Source organism: Sardina pilchardus, chromosome 19 (genome assembly GCF_963854185.1).
Source record: "Sardina pilchardus chromosome 19, fSarPil1.1, whole genome shotgun sequence".
Taxonomy (NCBI): Eukaryota; Metazoa; Chordata; class Actinopteri; order Clupeiformes; family Clupeidae; genus Sardina; species Sardina pilchardus.
Genome location: NC_085012.1, coordinates 32,055,803 through 32,075,955, shown reverse-complemented (window position 1 = coordinate 32,075,955; position 20,153 = coordinate 32,055,803). Strand labels below are relative to the sequence as shown.

The 20,153-nt window shown below is 41.9% G+C and overlaps 1 protein-coding gene across 2 annotated transcripts in view; it reads left to right on the top strand.

Moving 5' to 3' along the window:
• The window catches only part of LOC134066228 (cation channel sperm-associated auxiliary subunit beta-like), a 195,924-nt gene that overhangs the window by 71,869 nt on the left and 103,902 nt on the right, over window positions 1-20,153 (top strand). For both annotated transcript variants that reach the window (XM_062521483.1, XM_062521482.1), the window contains exon 15: window positions 16,765-16,912. In XM_062521483.1, the coding sequence (XP_062377467.1) occupies window positions 16,765-16,912 (148 nt within the window). The remainder of the gene's footprint in view (window positions 1-16,764; window positions 16,913-20,153) is intronic.

Below are 20,153 nucleotides of genomic sequence, written 5' to 3'. Positions count from 1 at the left end.
GGTAGGCTAATCCTTCAGTTGTGCAAGCTAAGTCTGAAATATCAGCAAAGAAGCTAGTTGCTACTGCCATTAACGTCAATGGATACCGTGCCTCTGTTCAGGGGAATACTGCAAATTGTGTCGCGACTACCACGCGCAAGTATACATGGTTACAACGTTCCCCGTGACGTCAACATGTCGCACGACAAGTCGGGTGCGTGAACTGTACCGGGGCCTTAAGCCGGCAGAGCAAATATTCGAGGGAGGCTTATTTAGAAATTTATTTCATAACGTCCAAGAAAAATACAGACATTTAATGAAGAAATTCAAGATAGGCCTACATAGGCCTACAATACAACACTATTTCATATTAAAGGAACAAACAAACACGAGTTTCTGCCACTACAGAGCGAATGTGTGTGTGTGTGTGTGTGTGTGTGTGTGTGTGTGTGTGTGTGCGCGCGTGAGTGAGAGAAAGAGAGAGATAATGTGTGAGTTTCTATCTGCTTGTGTGTGTGTGTCTGTGTGTGACTGAGAGAAAGAAAGAGAGAGAGATTGAGAATGTGTGTGAGTTTCTATCTGTGTCTATGTCTAGAAATTCACCATCCATTAAAATCTTCATCTTCTGTGTCGCTCCTGAACATCTCCGCCAACTCCGGAGGAAGACGAATCGCCGTCTCCTCTTCCGCGGGGCTGTCGTCAGACTCAGCATCAGTTGCAGTTATTCCGGCCTTTCTAAATCCCGACAGGATGGTTTCGGTTGTCACTGAATTCCATGCTGTGTCAATCCATCCAATGACTTGCTGCAAAGTTGCATGGCGCATTCTCCCGGATGCCGTGAAGCTGTGCTCTCCATCCACCATCCACTCCTCCCACAAGCGACGCAAGACGGCCTTAAAGCTCCGGTTCACTGATATGTCGAGTGGCTGGAGTACTTTGGTTAGGCCTCCAGGGATGATGGTTGGTATGGAGTTGCAAGCTTTTATTTTATCTTTAACATGTGGCGTTATGTGCGCTCGCCTACTATCCATCAGCAGCAGGGCTTTGCGCGTTTTAAAGAAGCCATCAGGACGCTTACTGTAACACCGCGTAAGCCAAGTGTTCATCATTTCCTGATCCATCCATCCTTTCTCATTCACAGCCACGACAACTGAGCGTGGAAATTCATCTTTTGGCATGGTTTTTCGTTTGAAAATGACCATCGGTGGCAATTTCGACCCATCTCCACAACATGCCAACACCACTGTGAAATGTGACTTCTCATGACCAGTTGTCACTCTATTCACGCTTTTCTCCCCTTTCTCTGCGACACTTCGGCCCAAGGGGATGTCAAACGTGAAGGGGACCTCGTCCATGTTGATAACATGGTCCGGCGACACGTTGTGTTCAGTTACCTTCTGTTCAACGAACTCACGGAAACTGTCAACCTTGTCTTGGAAGTCTGCTGGAAGTTTCTGACACATTGTTGTCCGTGCCCTGATAGCGAGGCGGTTCCGTTGCATGAAACGGTAACACCAAGATGGCCCGCCTGCGAATTCGATGATATTCATCTCCTTTGCTACCGCCAGGGCGTGGAGACGTACCTGTACAGTTGACAAGCCTCTCCCGGCAGCACGTTGCTCAAGCACCCATCTGTGGACTCGTTCCTCCAGCTCTGGCCATCTAGCTTTCAGTCCGCGATTAGCTTTCTTCGTTTTCTTCATTGCTTTAAGATTATCCTCTACTTTTCGCCAGTCCCTCACAAGTTTTTCACTCACTCCAAATTTTCGTTCTGCTGCTCTATTTCCATTTTCAGCTGCGTATTTTACTACCTGTAGTTTGTAATCAGCTCTGTATGACTTTCTTTTTGGGGGCATTTTGATTGTAGAACTATTCAATCTGTGGTCATAGGCCTATCAGTCTTTCCAGCCCTGCACAGTAATCACAAGCCTAGAGCGCCATCTAGCGGCCATATATGGTAATGTTTACTCAAAGATCCCAACCGCTCCACTTTTACCCTCTCTCTTTCATGTAGCAATTATTCAAAAGCATGTTGAATTTCATATATACGTCACACCTGACTATAAGTCGCAGGGCCAGCCAAACCATGAAAAAAAGTGTGACTTACAGTCCGGAAAATACGGCACCAGGGTTAATATTGACAAAAATTGTGTTTCTCGACAAAAGCAACATTTCGTCTGATTTTGTATTGGAGATATTGCTCTCCGCGCATACTACAGGTTGAGACATGCCATGGCATGTTGGTCCAAAATGCTATTGGAATGCTGACGAAGTCCTGTACTTCTCGTCCAACACTACGTCACCGGGTCGTTACAAATTAGGAATGAAACGCCCCAACACCTGCTGCCCTGATTAGCCTACCTGTGATAAGCCATGTCTGCAGCACTCATTCCCAGATTGACACGAAATCACCATGGTTGATTGGTTGCAGCAGTGCTGCACTCCCTCTCCAAATTTCAGAACGTCTCGCCCATTTTGAAAGCCGTTTTCAGAAATGTGAAGTGGGTGGAGTTATGGGGTGAAGTGACTCGATTCAGTGTGATTCGATACAATGCGATACGATTCGATACTTTGCAGTAATAGGCCCCAAAATGCAACATAGTTCTTAATCTCATTTTATTTTCCATACTGCAGATTTTTTTTTTTTTTTGCTAGCTACTTTAAATGGCATGACAAAAGTTACAATTGCATGTCATTAGTTATATTTTTCCAAAAGATTTGATAGACTGGATTGAAAGATATGGAGCCTGGGAAGGTTCAGGTGGGTGAATATTTTTTAAGTGCACTTTTGCGTTCCCTCGCAACAATTTTGCGTTCCCTCGCAATACTTTTTGCGTTCCCTCGCAATAACTTTTCCGTTCCCTCGCAATAACTTGTATGTGTTCCTGTCAACTTGGGCTCCATACATTAGCCTACCATACAGGTTTACATGGACTGCAGTTCATCTCTTGGATAATCTGGACATTATTAAGTTTTACTTTAACCTGGGGCTCTCATACAGCAATATACTGGAGGATTTGTCTGTGAGACACAATGTAATTACAGATGGTACGGGTTGAGAATGCTCCTTTCTTTCCCGCACATCGGGACTCCCGAAGCATCGGGAAAACTGCAACCGCAAGGGGGCAACATAGACCGCCCTAATAATATGAAGGTTCGGCTCATGGAAAAACCCGAGGACACCGCGCTGGTGACAAGCGGAGAAAAGAGACATGACGCTCGGCATGTTAGATTGCAGTTGCAGAGTTTTCGAATGTTTACAGCCTACCTCACAGCTCTCTCACTCGACGTAGCCTATAACTCAGTCAGTCCAGCAGAGATGCCAGAGCAACGTTTTGGTCAATGGAGAGGGAGAGAAATGCTCCGCATATCCGTCTCATTTAATCATTAAAATGAAAGTGATGACTGGCGAAATTAATCAAACGACTTTTCAATAAACCATTGTTGAAATGAATGAAAATGGTTTTAGAAACCTATAGGCCTATCAGAAGGAAATAGCCTTCAATTCAACCTGAAATAGGTTACTCGAAAGGCAACCTTAGATTAATTCATGAATTCATTAGGCTACGGTTACAAGACCGCATTTCCGTGAAATAGGCTATTATTGTCAATGTCAAGGCGAAGACGAAAGAGATGGACAAGATGGACATTTTGGCTACATTTACATGCTAGGAATACTTAGAAATGTGTATAGGCTATTTTAAAACGGAGGCATGTTCATTTTAACCGGCGACGCTGGGTAGCCTACATGTAAATCACAGATTTTGTCCCCACCACTTTTGACGACTGAAAATAAAATGTGTTTAACAGAAATCTCGTTAATACATGCCTATCAGGGCTCAACATTAGCTTTTAAAAGTGGTTGCCGGCTGGGCAACCAGGCATGAGGTTTTGGTTGCCAAAGGCAAAAAAATGGTTGCCCCATTATTAACGGCCTGTTATTTTAACTTTTCTCTGTTTGTGCACTAAAATAAGGACGCCATTAGTTAGTCTTTCAATAAATATGATTTGCATTTATTTGATTCTCATTGCATAACACATATAGAGAGTGACAGGAGACAATGGTATAATGAAAGGACCTTAAGAAGCCACAAAAGCGGTGTGTGTGTGTGTGTGGGGGGGGGGGGGGGTGGGTGTGTGTATGTAACAGAGATTCAGGAGAACTGGAAAACAACATAAACCGTAAAAAATGCAGTGTGGGTGTGTGTTAAAACAAATCTAGAATGTCACCCTCGTCCTCAAACATTGGTCTGCGTTTCCTGGAAGCGGAAGACCACCAGAGATCAATTGGTCCCTCTGCACTAAAGTCCTCCAGTGTTGGCCCCTCCAAGGACACAAGCATCAGCTGATCCACCATCTCCACACCCAAAGACGCTCGCCAGTCTGTCTTGACTCTTGTGAGACAGCTGAAACCCCGCTCGCACACAGCTGAAGAGACAGGTAGAGCCAGCACAAGGTTGTAGAGGCTCAGAATGGAGCTGAATCTTGCTTCATGGCCTCCATAGCAGACGTCCGATATATCACGCCATTTTGCATTTGCAATAAATGCCTTCAGCTGCATCCACTCAGTTAGGAGAGTCTCCATGTTGCCAGTTCCTCTCTCCAGCACACATGCAAAATGACCCCACAGATATTGAACCTCCTTCACTCCATGCACAGCCAGCTCTGCTTTTTCTCTGGGCCACTCCTTCACATCGAAAACCCTAGCAGCTGTCAATACTGTCAAAGACAATTGAGTGCTACCTGTGTTCATTCTCTGGTTAAGATGCTCTAAGACTACATCAACTGTTTGACTGTATGTATCGTCGTCATCTAGTTGCACATGAGTCAACTCCACACCTTTGAATGTGGCTTTCCCATTTGGATCTCGCTGAAGGGCAGCTGTAAAGTCAGAGAGATTCCTCCCAGGTGACTGTTTGAGGGCAATCAATTCAAGATTCCCTGTTTCAATGGCATCCAACATTTCGTTTACTGTGAGACTGTCCTTCTGGAAACAGAGACTGAGATTTGATATGACAGTCAGGACATCTCTTAAAAAATGAACAAAACGAATAAATCTGTAGTCCAGCAGGTGGTTTCGCAAAGAAATTGCCCTCCCCCTAACCTCAGCTGTTCCCTGGCCTGCCTTGGACAGATGATCAAAGTGAGTCAGTAGAGCCTTGTAGGACCCTGCAAGGACCTCCAGAGCGCGACTCATATGTGGTGTCCAGCGAGTGCCATCTACTCGGTTCGGTTTCAGGAACTTGTCTCCCAGGGCAGAAGCAATCTCTTGGACTTCCCGCAACGCTTTTGAGGACTTCCTGTAGTGCTTATGTATTTTGCGCAGGACCTCTTTAACATTTTCAATTTGACGAATGTCCTTTAGGGTGTCCACTATGGCAAGCTCTAGCCTGTGAGCAACGCAATGTGTGACTATGGCACATTCTGAGTGCTCTCTGATGCGAGTGACCACACTATTGTTTTTGCCCAGATTCACCGCTGCTCCATCACATGCCACACCGACAAGCTTCTCCTTCCAATCATTGATGCCGTGATCAACAAAAGCCTTCTGTATGGCATCATAAAGTCCTTGGGCATGAGCGTGAAGGACAGGCTGGAGGCTGAAATACACGGTCTTGGGCACCCCATCACATGCGTATCTCACATAAATGACTTCGACCTCCTGTGCGCTGTTGTCTGTCGACCCATCAAATAGAACAGATATAGCTGTGGCCTTATTCAAGCCATTGATGATTGACTGACGGATGCTGTCAGCGATGTATGGTGTAAGTCTGGAAAATAAAACACAAAGGAATTCATAAATATGACTTAATTACAGGCCTACAGTTACAATTGCTTCTTCATACAACATTACTGTGATCTATTTCAGTAGGCCTAGCCTATATTGTGTGTTAAGCAATGTTATTACTTTTACAATAGATCAAACATCCAACAATTTCATTTTACGAAACCTAAAATTATTCAACTTTTATTAAATAATTTGATGATTTTTAATGTTTCCATTATGCAATCACCAATGTAAGATGTGAAGTCATATAGGCTAGGCTACACTTGGTTTAAAGTGATTGAACACACAATGGCCTACATTAGCCTAATGTAGGCTATTTGTCTGGCCTAAATATTGCCCTATGGATTAATATTGAAGAAACAAACATAGCCTACCTTCTACAGGCTTGATCTGATCTGTAGCTTGTCAGTTGTGCCAAGTCTGACCCATTCTTTATTTGAAGTGCCAATAGTCGTGGAAAAGAATTGAAGGATTCTTCATATTTCAAGACGTGGTAGACTGTGTTGAACAACTTGCACAAAATTGAGTGGTGGGAGGCATTCATTCTTCGCATGGCGAAATCCATTGGCCCGTCTAAAGGAGTGCCCGCCTCCACACGTTGTGCCTCGACGAACCGCTTTGCAGCTTTCTCATGCTGCTTTGATTGCCAATGTTTATCGAGACCTGCTGTTCTGTAAGTTGTGTTTCCCAGAACAAGGGAGCTGTTGCGATCGCTTAAAGCTGGATACGAAGTACAGGAACGGCAGAACAGTTTTCCATCTTCCTCGTATACGCCGGGGTACTTAGCCTCCCATCCCTTCACAAAGCTCCGTTTCCTTTTAAGCGACAGGTCCTCGTCCTCGTCTACATTTTGAGCAACGACGTTGGTGTTTGTAGTCCTTATGCCAACTTGAAAGAGTTTCATTTGTTTACTACCGTTATTCATTTGTTTACTGTTAGCTGCGTTAATTAGCCGGGCCATTGCTAGTCAGAAAATAAAGTTTACTTTCCCCTGCGCGTGTGTAGAATGCTAAAATGTAACAATTTTTGACTGGGAGCGGGAACAGACACGAATAATGACACATTTTATTTTCTCCCGAGTGCAACGAATACACTGTAGCTGCTGTCAGACATATAGCCTAGGGTAGGCTACGTGTATTTCTGCAACGTTCACAGACTTAACTGCAGGGTTTTTTTGTTGTGCTGTCTGAATTCATGTTCGTAGGCAGGATCTACTAGGCTACCGGAACATTTCCTGCTGCCGACCAAGTCATATCTATATATTTTACCGCCACAGCTGCTATGTGAATGCAATCGCAGAAATAATCAGTGCATTTAAAGCCCCGTAATGTCACAGAACAGTTCCATCTCTCTAACACGCTGTAGGTAATGCAGCAATGCGCTAGCCTGCTCCATAGCCTAGCTGCTACTCCCCTACTGTGTGTAAAAACTACACTCTCTCGCTGTCTGGCATGCACAGTTGACAGCGCGGCCGCATTTAGGCGTCATCTGCCCGGCGAGACGGATTCTAAATTAGTTGTGAACAACAGTTGGCCGTATCCTACAACAGTTTGTATTATTCAGAGCTGAAAATGCAACCGTATTTGACAGAGGGCAGATGTAGTTTGCTAGTGACAAAATATTAGCTTTCAGTGTTTTACAAATTTTGTGGTTGCCACAGGGGCAACCAGGAGTGAGGAATTGGTTGCCACTCGTCATCATTTGGTTGCCCGGGGCTACTGGGCTACCGTTAATGTCGAGCCCTGATGCCTATGCTTGTCACTTTACTTATAACCGTAGGCTACATGCATGGAGAAGATCGCGCATTTTGTAACATTGTAACAATGGATGGTCAGATATGCGATAGGGCAGTGAGGGTGATTCATTGTAACCATCGACTAGGAGGCCTAGCTCCGCAATATAAGTTTCTAGCAACGTATGTAGGCTATCGTATGCATGTTCATGTTGATTCAGAGATAGGCATAGACTACCATAGGCTGCTGGGCGTCAAGCTATATGACAGCATTTTATCATGTGGTGAATTAATAACTAACGTCAGTTTATCATGTCAGAACTTTTGATCGGCGTTTCAAGTCCATGGCGCGAATAAAGCATAACGGTGTTAACAATCGAACTGTGGCGTAACTGGTTGGAGCATGTGCAGGGTACGCCAGCGATCGGAGTTCGAAACCCACTCGAAGAACCTCTCCGGAACTCATCAAGAGAAAAGTTGTCGTTTTATTAAGATTTTATTAAGATTTTCTGTTTTGCGAATTTTTTTATGTTTGCGATGTCTGCTGAAAAGAAAAGTTAATAGCCTATGTGAATTCGTGGTTCAGCGCACACTCACGCACATTTTTACATTGACATAGTGTCGGGCTCAGGTGTCTGTCGAGAGAGAAGAGGGAGAGGCAGAGAAGAGGGAGAGGCAGTCGTCCTCAGTGCCTCAGGTAGGCTATAATGTAGTGAACTGGTTAGACGAGTGTGGGGGAGGGGGCATGATCGCACAAGACAATTGCTCTTCATGAAATGGATCTCACATACGGCTGTCGATTTTTAAATGTAGCCTAGGCCTACTACACCACTTGCGAAATCGGACGTGGCACATAGCCTAATTATTAGGCTACTGGATTTAATATAGCAAATCCATGGACTTTGTTCATCCTATATATACAATAAGTATAAAATCCGACAATCCAAAGCGATAACGAGATCTCCCAGAAACGAAAAACAAGTTTGTTGAGTAGCCTAGTCCTTCAAACAATCTCAGCTTTTGCGTTTGATAGATAAAAGGCATCCTGTCCTGCTGTATTCCAATGAGAAAAAAAAACATCCAAGGTATAGGGGTCACGGTAATGCAGAATGCATGAATCTCTCTCTCTCTATATAGACCTGGCTTAACAAAGTTTTGTGCGTTATAGAGCCGTGTCCATTACGCACTACAGTTATTTTTTAGGCTATTGTTTTATTTGAGTGTTTTTGTCTACCATGGCAAACATAGTTGAAATGTTCGCTCTAAACTTATGTATTGTTTTAAGAGAATATGGCAATAATAATGGCACTTTGTAAAAACAACAAATTCTTAGGATTTGTCCTCTCACCTGCAGCAGGCCCATTCAAAAGCCCATCCACCTCATTTGCATTTGAAAGAGCCAATCACTAAAGTGACACATTTAGTCTGGAAAAAGTAGCAGGCTAGCCTACTTTATGAGTTTTTTTGACCCCTCTAATAAATTGCCTATAGGCCTATTACGATATGGAGGAAGGGCTGCCTAACTGTTCCCCCTAAGAGTTTTTTCATAAGATAAAATGTTTACGCTATTTAAGTTTAGGATTTGGTAGACAAGACAACCTCGGAAAAGTTCTTCAGATAAACATTTTTTTACTGAATTAAAGGAAAGAAAATGTATCACCGGGGTTTCGGGGCTTGCGAAGGCATTCGTTGATCTTATCAATGCAGTCCTTGCGGCCACTTCTCCCCATCGTAGGAAACTTTCTGTTTAGTGTTGACAACACAAAGGCCTTCAGGTTGTGTGGCAGTGCTTGCTTGCCCTTCGATCCATCCCAGTTGGTGGTTTTGCACCTGTCCCTGAGTTATAGTCTATATGAGTAAGCGCTTATGCTCTAACCGCATAATAAAAGAAGCACCTGCATTCCACAGCAGTGCTTATGGCAAGCTATTAACACCTGTCACTGAGCTATGGACAAGCAGTTATGCTCGAAAATTATCATAATAACAGACACACCTAATTGTATGGCTCTATGTTTAAACACATAAAATTAGCAAGCATTTCCTCCCGATAGCAGCAACGTTTGCTTTCTTTTTCTGTCGATCCGCGGTTGCTTGGTCAATTGCGCAGCAAATTATCAGATCACCGGACCTAATTTCACTCCATGCATGTCTCGCGGACCAGCAGCAGTCTCCACGTTTCGCGGCCCATAGTTTGAGAAACGCTGCATTAAAGTGTCATTTGGTTGTAGGCTATATGTTTAGCGATTTCTTTGTGTGTTTTTCATTGTAGTGTGTGAGTAGTTGAGTAGTTCCTTAAAATACGGAACAAAGAGCGTCCCGTAGCCTGTTCAATACGGAAGAAGACTAACTATTACCTATACATTTCTTATAACGAAACGCGAAGAAAAAATACGAGGATTGACCGTCTCGTTTCTCCGCTTTTCCCCCAATACCATGGCGACAAAGAGAAATAAATATGATTTGACATTTAAGCTGATTGCTGACAAATTTGCCACACAATTCGGGAGAAGCAGCGGACAGGAGCGCCACCACAAGCAAGCACTTCTAGCCCAAATTAACATGGCAACGTTGCCTATGACTAAAGTGTCTAAGTAGGCTAGTCCTACTAATATTACATTTGATTGGTAACATGTTTGTAGCGCGCCAGTTTACCCATTCCCTACATCAAAACAGCTTAGAATCAATCAAAGAATCAGCTGTGTCGGCGTTAGGCTGTAGGCGATTTTCTATAACCATTTTCATTCATTTCAACAATGGTTCATTGAAACGTCGTTTGAATAATTTCGCCAGTCATCACCTTCATTGTAATGATTAAATGAGATTAAGGAGTCGACTATTGACGGGTATGCGGTCTTCATCATTTTGAAATGCGGGATGAAACTTTCTGCCACCTGGTGGTTGTTTGGGTACATTGCCTTAGCCTCGAAAAAAATCGGCTTGACGGCCTGCGGGATCTCTTCGGGAGTCCCGCGGGAGAAGGTGCATTCTCAACCCGTACCCACTGTATACGAATGAAAACTCTGAAGCGTCTGCTAAAGAAAAACGTCTTGTTTCGGCGCAGCATGAGAGTTGACAGCGCATTAACCTGACGTAGGCTACCGTAATTTCCCAACTATTAGCCGCGGCTTATACATTGATTTACTAAATTTCTTCAGCTATGAGGTTAATACATGGGGACAGTTAATATGGTGTTAATATGGTTTTGTCTCTTTTAACTCGCATAAAACACTCTCCTGCGGCTTATACACAACGCGGCTTATATGCGGGAAATTACTGTAATGTTATCAGAATTCACATGGATGTCTTGTTAGCCTACACAACTTCGGTTCGGTTCACTAGGCAAAACGTTGCCCTGATGACAGTCAGGATCATGTCTTAACTGCCAGCTAATAATTGTCCAGTTCATGTCTATAGCATGCTTTACTTGCTACCTGGATAATTTCAGCGAATATTCCCAGCAAGCAAATAACGTTCTGCTAACTTTAAGTAACGTTAGCTTTTGGTTCCCCTATGGTTCGTTTTTCAGCAACCTGCTAATAACGTTTAGAGAACGTTATCTCCAGGTTGTCAAAACAAATAACGTTCCCCTAACGTTTTTACAACTAAAAAAAGAAACATTATATTTTGGTTGAATCCCAGCAAGCAAATAACGTTAGCCGTTGGTTCCCCTGTGGTTAGTTTATCAGTAACCTTCTAATACCCTGGAGAGAACGTTAGCTCCAGGTTATCAAAGTTCCCCGAACGTTATTACAACTAAAGAAAAAAACGTTATATTCTGGTTGCATTTCTCTTTTCACACAACGTTGCTACTTAGTTGTTTTTTGGTATCTTATTTGTATAACCATATCGGTATTTTCTGGTTATGTGCGTGGGGTTGATTATTGTTGATTAAAATCGCCCCAGAGTTTCTATGAGTTTCCAATTGAACACGGCCAGCAGCCACACTGCAACTTAAGGCTGGCTTACATTGCACGATTTTGGTCTGTTTTAACAGTCGGCGACTAAATTTCCAAAATCGGGCGGAAATCTTGGGAGTTGTACTGAAATCGCAGCGCGCTCCCGTCATCTAAATCGTTTAGTGTAAGGTGCCAATCTTAGCGGTTTTAAGTCCGTCGGAGGCAGTCTTTTTCTAGTTTTGCCGTTACGACAATATCAAACATGTTTGATATTATCGGAAGTCTTTTCAGTCGTGGCTCATGCAAATAGTGACGTGAACATTAAAAACCAATAGTAACCTTGCGCGAACATGAAACAGGAAGGGGCAAAATAGGCGACAGCTGTAGCCTTTATGATTATTTGTTATTTCATTTCTTATAATTTATTAGTCGGTTGTTCTACGTGACAGAACAGCTCTATATCTGTTAGTGATGTCACACATCAAACAATGCTGCAGAAACGCGAAAAAATTACTTTGATATGAGTAGGCTATCATGTGATTTCCTGTGAATGATGACGTGTAGCCTATTGCACGATGGAAATAATTTGAAGGAATCTAGCAGCAGTCTTGTAAATAGTGACCCACAGTCTTTGCAAAATCCTAATCTGAGACTGGCCTGTGACTAGACTGTGACTAAAACCTCAATGAATTGTCTTTAGATGTGAGAGGGTCTGAGACTGTAGTTTTTCAAAAATCTTTTCCAAATCTTTGCAAAGTCTGGCAATGTAAGGTAGGCTTTAGTCGGAATAATTTGTTGCAAAATCGACATATAGGCCTATTCTATTCTTCCCCCAGCCAGTTTTGAATTTTGAAACAGTGTGTTAGGCTACCGCCTGCTGTGCTGATGTTTTGATCTGACTAATCGTTTATTATAGGAAAAAAGACACCGTAGACAAGAAAGTATTAGACCTAACCGCATTTAAATACTTAGCTGACACACACGTATATTAACGGGTCGTATTCGTCGCAGTTCAGCAAGCAGTTAATGGTAAGTGAAAGAACATACGTGTAGTATATTGTCATTGCCTTAATCATAGAGACATTCCCTCTCCCAGGTCACAGACGGCGAATGTACAGCGGAGCCATGTCTGGATGTCACGATAAATCTACATTTTTTCCCCCCCTTTACACTTTGTTGCTGGGAGGTTAAGGGAACGTTAATGCAACCAAATATTGTAAAGTTCCCTAAAGGGTAGGAGAACGTTCTGCTAACCAAAATAAATAACCAGAAAAAAACGTTGTATTTTCGTCAAGAAAACTTTCCTGGGGAACCATGGGGCAACTTTCGCAACTTTCAGGCAACGTTCCCCTAACCAAGAAAAAAACGTTCTAAAAACGTTCTCCTAACCAGAAATTGTTAGCTGGGTTATTAAGGTAAGATGAATGATAAGATCATTAAGCCTTACTGTGTTGGGTGGGTTTTTAAACTAACAACGTCGCCTACTAGCCAGTAGGGCTGTCAAAATTGCTGAAAAATGATGTTCGACTATTCGCTCTAAAAAAACCAGATAGATTTGAATATATTCGAATATCTGGTTGCGCATTTTGTCAATGACGCGCATTACGTCAATAACAGGACAAATTAATACAAAGAGACATAATTACTTATAAAAGGTAGTTCATTTAAGTATAAACATATGACAACGTATTTCCTACTCAAAAACAAGTAAATCAAAGGTCAAGACCGCAGACCTCACTCTCGCTCGCTCTCTCGTACTCACACAAACACTTTCTCTCTCTCACTTGCGCCCTCGCGCTCTCTGCTCACAACGGAAAATTAACAACAATAAACAAATGCTGAATGCTGATAAAGATTTTTGTACAAGCGATTTAAGGTCGTGACTCTTGTCCCAAATAGGCTATAGCAGGCTTTCTTAAGTCATTTGACGTGTTATTTGATGCATTTCATGCTTTTGGCGTACAATGATAGCCACGTTCTGAAGCGTCCATCACACAGAAATGTATTTGTTCATTTGTAAGGAGACCGATCAGTGTCGTGGATGGGGCAGGCTTCAGGGAGTTCTGTCAAGCAATGAGGTACCGTATCCCTAGTGTAACAGTCTCCAATAGAATCGAAACAACAACTTTTGGGATTGAGAGCTGAGAAGCTGATTAACGACGCGATGTAACAGCACATGAAACTAAAGTCGGGTTTTACGTAGGCTAGCCCACTGTAAAACTTCAATTAGCCTAATTTAATAATATTTGTCTCAATCACTGAATGAAGCCTGCTATAGCCTATTTGGGACAAGAGTCACGACCTTAAATCGCTTGTACAAAAATCTTAATCAGCATTCAGCATTTGTTTATTGTTGTTACATCGCGTCGTTAATCAGCTTCTCAGCTCTCAATCCCAAAAGTTGTTGTTTCGATTCTATTGGAGACTCTATCTAATTCTACGCCTTTTGGTGAGATCAGGCTGCCTCTTGTCTTGTTGCAGACAGAGCTTGTGGCGGCGCGCGCGCAAAATAAAGGCTAATACGTGGCTGTTTAGCTGTAGTTCCACACATTATGCTATGCTCATTTGGGTGCACATTTTCGAGATATGACCTCATTACTAGTGGTCGAGTGGTATGCTAACTGTATCTTACATGCATACTACTTGATTTCGCGGCTCCAAAAATCCAAAGTAGGCTACTTACGATATACAAAAAAGTGACGTCATTGACACGTTTGAAAGGCTTTTTAGAACCGTTTTTTCATATTAAACTACGTTATTCCCTTAACTAAGACGAGTTGATACATACCTCTCACGTTTCAATGTGTGCACTCACTGGCTCTGGTGTGCGGCGCAACTTTGATAGCACTTAGCTCATTGGCTGCCAGCGATTTTCAGTGCAGAGCGCTCCATACTGCCAGACGTTTTACAGCATTTTGACTGTTTTTCCAAGATCCACCGAACGGTGAGCTTTATGACTATGTAAACACCGAAGGTACCAAATGACACTCTTCTTTCACCAGGAAAAAACGGTTTGTTTCTATCGTTTTCCGTTCTTTAGTAATCGTCAGTAGAACATGGGTTAGTTTTGCTAAAAACACCTGTTTTTGACCAAAAAGTGGAGAAAACTATCTTTTTAACTTTTTAACGTTAGCGCTTCTGTAGTATGTCAACCACGATTGCACTGTTATCTCGTCAGTCTCGTCAAGGTTGCTAGGGACTCTTGATGGTCGCTATAGACTCAGAACAGGACGGTAGACTTAGTAAGCTAGCACTAGCAAAGTTGTTGTTAGTCTATAAAGCAATATCCAATGTAAATGGATCATACCGTTCACATGTTTTCCATCCTTGATGTAAGAAGTGAGCATATTTATTCCCTGCATCGCGTGCAAACTAGATCCACTGTGGTCAATCTTCAGTGTGTTTGCTTGTTGTATATGTCTCTGCATGTGCACTCTAGGCAGATACTAATCATCCAAATGGCACTGCTGCCATCTAGCGGTTCGGATCGCTAGTACAGTCTGTTTACAATCCTGAAACTCTGCCAGATCGTTCCCAAGCCCACCCAGGAGCCCTCCCCATTGAAAAAGGCAATTGACGTCTATAGACGTCAATGGCAGTCAACGTATGTGTCTAAATTGACGTTTAAAGATGTCAATGGCAGTGAATGAGTTAGCTAGCCCAGTTCATACATTAGGATCCAAACAGAGATGAAGTTAGAAGCGACCAAACACCTCCATGTTTTCCCTATTAAAATACAGTTACACGAGTAGTCACACGACCAAGTATGGTGAGACAAAATAAAATGTGGTGCATTTCTAAGCAGGTAAGAGGGATAACTATATTGTGTGGCACAGTAATATCCTCAATCTTGCACTTCCAGTTTCACTTTGGAGTGAGGATATTACTGCGCCGAGTCTAATGTTATTCCTGTTTTGGGGGTTGTCACACAGTTGGCCCTCTAGTACACCTGTAGTAAATTTCGTTGACATAAAAGCAGGTCAACCTGATACACAACCACCTCTGTTGCATAACTGGCCAGATCAATATCCCACAAGTGTGATTGACTTGATGCTATACTCCTATGAAGAAGTGTTCCCTTTATTTTTTTAAGCAGTGTATTTACTTGTTACCTCGCAATTTTCACGTACCCCCTGCTGTGTCCTTGCGTACCACTAGGGGTACGCGTACCCTCGGTTGGGAATCACTGCTCCCAACCGGTTGTCGTTTTTCCGGTATTCCTGTTTTTAGACCCTTGTAGTTCCGCCATGCTCCACCAGAGGCATTTCCCCATTGAAATGAATGGGGGACTGTTCAGGCGTTTACATCACTGCCCCCTGGTGAGCAAGCCCACTCTTCCAGCTCCTCCACGGAGATGTACATTTCTAGTTTTGAATGTAATGCTACAGTAGTAGCATGTTTAAAAAAAAAAAAAACCTGGGACCATAGACCTAAAAGAAATGGACAAACAGACTCCGTTGTTCTCGATGGAAGGGGGCTGAAACAAAATTCTGTTTACTTTCCGTCGTACTGCGCAGACTCGTACTCACTTCGTGACGTTAGCCTGCTGTAACTCGTCTGATAGATCGAAAAACTCTCAAATTGTTAACGTTCGTTTTTTAATATTATTATTATGTGTACTTGCCTCTAGGTAATGCTTTACCTTATCAAACAGTAGGCTACCGTAGGCTACACGCATTTTCACTGATCTTGCGAATGACTCTCCGTCATGGTTTTCGTGCAGGCTCAATCAGCTTCTTATCCAAACATTACGGGCGAACGTTAGCTTCCCTACAACCGACATGCTAAAATACTTCTTTACGGGAAACCAACGTAATATACGGGGAAGAAGTGAATTCATTTTGCCCTCGATACCCTATATAGAATACACAGAAGCTATAAGGGAGACAAAGGGCACATGTTACATGAAGTTATGGGATCGCAAAAAAATCTGAAATCTATGGCCATCCAAGGGAGTTAGCAGAGCGTTGATCACCAGCTCATTTTGTGTTTCTACTTCCGGGAATATGCCTGCCCCCTTGCCTGGGACAGGGACATTTACCAAAGTGCTGTGCAGATTTTTACATTCTGTTTTTATTTGCATTGTACATAACGGCCCAACTTTTTCTGATATGGGGTTGTACATTTGGAGAGAATTTCAAAGACTGTTCATTATATCAACATTATTAATGTGTTTTACATAATTTCATAGAACTTATCCTTCTGATTGAAATGGTATGTTTATCCTATTGATGATATGGAATGATCTCAAGAATTTTTTATTTTTTTGGTGTGTGTGTGAGGAGCGCCAGCACCAACAATGGAATGTTCAGCACGGGCATGAAAGGGTTAATCCCCTGTATTTGTGTGTTTGTGTATGTGTGCTTTAGGTGTGGTTGTCCTCAGACCGAGGCTTTAGCTTTACGAAAGCAAGCTTCACCTTGTACGGCGATGCGGTAAAGGAAGTGGTGAGCTGCACCTACAACAGTTCAGTGCTGCTCCTGACCGCAAAGGGCATTATTTTTCTCTTGAAACCAGGTTAGCTACACATGTATAGTAACACATATACACACACACACACACACACACACAAATTCAGTAGAAGGAGCCAAGTTACAGAAAAGCTATTGCCCACACTTTACTTTCTCTAGTTCCTCTCTGTATGGGGGTCACAAACATCTTTCCCTGCTACTACTCTCTTTAATTGTTATGTCATTTTGCACTGCCACTGTCATGTCTGTACTTATTTTCATGTGTCCATGGAAAAAAATAGTGCCTCTAAGGTTCATTTGGAGCTATTTGAAACAACTACAGCAAAACAAAGTCCTTAATCTCATGGATTGAAGTTTTCCGTCGCTACGACGGATTTCCGTCAACCGGACGCGCTAAGGTGTCAATGCGCAAAATAAATAAATAATTAAATAAGTGCGTTGGTGCACCTGCGTTGATGAACATTAGGCTGCTACTACTACTACTACCACTACTAGGCTGCTACTACTATTACTACTACTACTAATAATAATCATCATCATCATAATCACAATGATACAATAATAAACGAAAGAAAGGCCTATTGAAACAGATGAAAGAACAGTCCTGATTTATAGCCTACATTGGAGCCGCAGCCTATTAGGCTTTTGTAGGTTAAACAAACTATGCAGAAGTTCAGGAAAGCTGTTGTTTTTTTCAGTTTAATTAGTCTATGATTTGGGCTAATTGTTCTTCATAAAAGTAAAATTAAAATAAACAGTTGTTTCGCCAGTTGTAATTGTAGGCTATAAAATAGCATCAGGACAGACATCCACGCACTAGCTGCGCAAAGGTCTGCGTTGTTTGCGATGACTTCTTGTCCGCACTTGCTGTGTATAGTCCCCGATCTCATCAAATTAGGCTAGGCCTACTTAGAAGTCGGCAGTGTTGGGGAGCTTAAAGATGAATTGTCAAAAAGAACATGGCTATAGCCTACTTTCGGTCATTATTAATGTTAATAGAGTCGGGTGCGCCCGAAACGCAGAGACAGACTACGGGAAAGTGTGTGTCTGCGCCACGCCACTTACAGTGAGGAGAACATGTATTTGATACCATGCTAAAGTTGACTAAAAAGAGGAATATAAAATCATCATTTGACAATTGATCTTAATGTCTTAATTCAAAAATTGAGTAAAAATAAAACCGCTAACTACCCCAATTTTCTTTGTGAATGAAGAATGTTTCGTAAATAAATAAATGTTCTTCCTAAATGCTAGGGGGAAGGAAGTATTTGACCCCCAATGTAACCCTATGGGAATTTAACACATAGGGTTAACATTGGGGCAGGCAGATTTTTTTTTTTTAAGGCCAGCTATTTCATGGATTCAGGTTATTATGCATCCTGATAAAGTTCCCTTGGCCGTTGGAATTAAAATAGCCCCACGTCATTACATACCTTTCACCATAGCGAGAGATTGGCATGGTGCTTTTTGCAGTAGGCCTATTAGCCTGTTTGATGCTCATTGAGCTCAATGCAAATCAAACAGGCTAATAGGCCTACTGGAAAAAGCACCATGCCAATCTCTAGCTATGGTCAAGGGTATGTGATGATGTGGGGCTATTTTAATTCCAAAGGCCAAGGGAAATTTATCGGGATGCATAATATCCTAGATCCATGAAATAGCTGGTCTTTAAAAATAAAAATCTGCCTGCCCCTATGTTAACCCTATGTGTTAAATTCCCATAGGGTTACATAGGGGGTCAAATACTTCCTTCCCCTAGCATTTAAGGAAAACATTTATCTATTTACGATACATTCTTCAATCACAAAGAAAATTGGTGTCCTTGGCGGTTTGATTTTTACTCATTTTTTAAATTAAGGCATTAAGATCAATTGTCAAATGATGATTTTATATTCCTGTTTTAGCATGGTATCAAATACATGTGCTCCTCACTGTATAGGCTATCCTACTGTTTGGTTTAACTGCTAATTTCTCTCAAAATAATTATAATAAGCCAACAAGGTTAAATTATACAATTCAAAAGGATCCAGTAGCTTAGGCTATGTCTATAGCCTAAAGTTTGCCTAACTTGTCTTCTTCAAAGAGAAAGTCGTAGGTCCGTTTCCAATTAACGAAACGTATCTAATAGGAGTCCTATTACTATTACGCGTGTTCTTATAAAAACGTCTTGTCTTCCAGTTAATGTTCTTGAATGTTTATTGTAACAAACAGCACAGTTCATACTCATATAATTGACACGACCAACATAGTCAGAAAAAACATATGGAACATTCATGCCGTGCATCACGTTCTTACCCAAAAACTAAAACCTCTTAAAGTGACATGCACCTAATTAAACAACATGTCACCTAGGGCCTAATCACACTAAGTAAAGTTACACCAAATTATATCCTGACATCAGAAAACTTCAGAATTCTTTAGCATATTACATTTCAAATCAATTATTCCAAATCTTCAATAACAGAGGCTTATCTGACGGTAAATAACCTATGGCTGTGAGTTTTCATGCATGTCTGATAACAGATGAGGAATGTTTTGGAGACATACATGTATTTTAGGCATAATGCTGGCCAATTGGGAGAAAATTGGGCTATGGCCGGCCCTGGGAGCACTCTTAATACTGTAAGCAACAGTCTTTGTTACTTTAAATGTGTAACTTGTAAACAGAGGGTACAATTAGTCTGTATGGCCCTATTTTACGTAGGTCTACGCTAAGGCCCTTTGATTTGTATCACTTGCGTGTGTCAATTTTTTTTTTTTTTTTTTGACAAAAAAATTTCAGTCAGATGATTTTTTTTCACTTTAATCCATGTAATCTAAGGAATGTCAAAGGGGTGTCAAATAGGGATGGGTATTGATAAGTTTTTATCAATATCGATGGCATTATCGATTCTGCCTATCAATCCAATTCCTTATCAATTCTTTTATCGATTCCCAAAAAATGTAAGTGCACCCACATTTTTCATTGCATTGCAAAGGTCACCTTTTATCGCTCTCCTTTCATATAATGTGAATGATTTTTTTAACAATAAGGCGTAGAAAAAGCTTGTCTTTATTTGAAACACAAAAAGGAATATACATATTCTTCATAAGGAATTATAAAGAAGTATACAGTATATATATGATCAACTCCTTTGTCAGAAAATGGCTTGGAGTGCCTCGCTGCTCAAGCAGTGTAGCCTTGTACGGGAAGGGCATTGTAGAGTTGCCAATATCTAGTCTGAAAGAAGAATTTAAGTGTGCTAAGGCTAGATTGGAAATTACTCTTACTCAGTCTAAGGACCCAG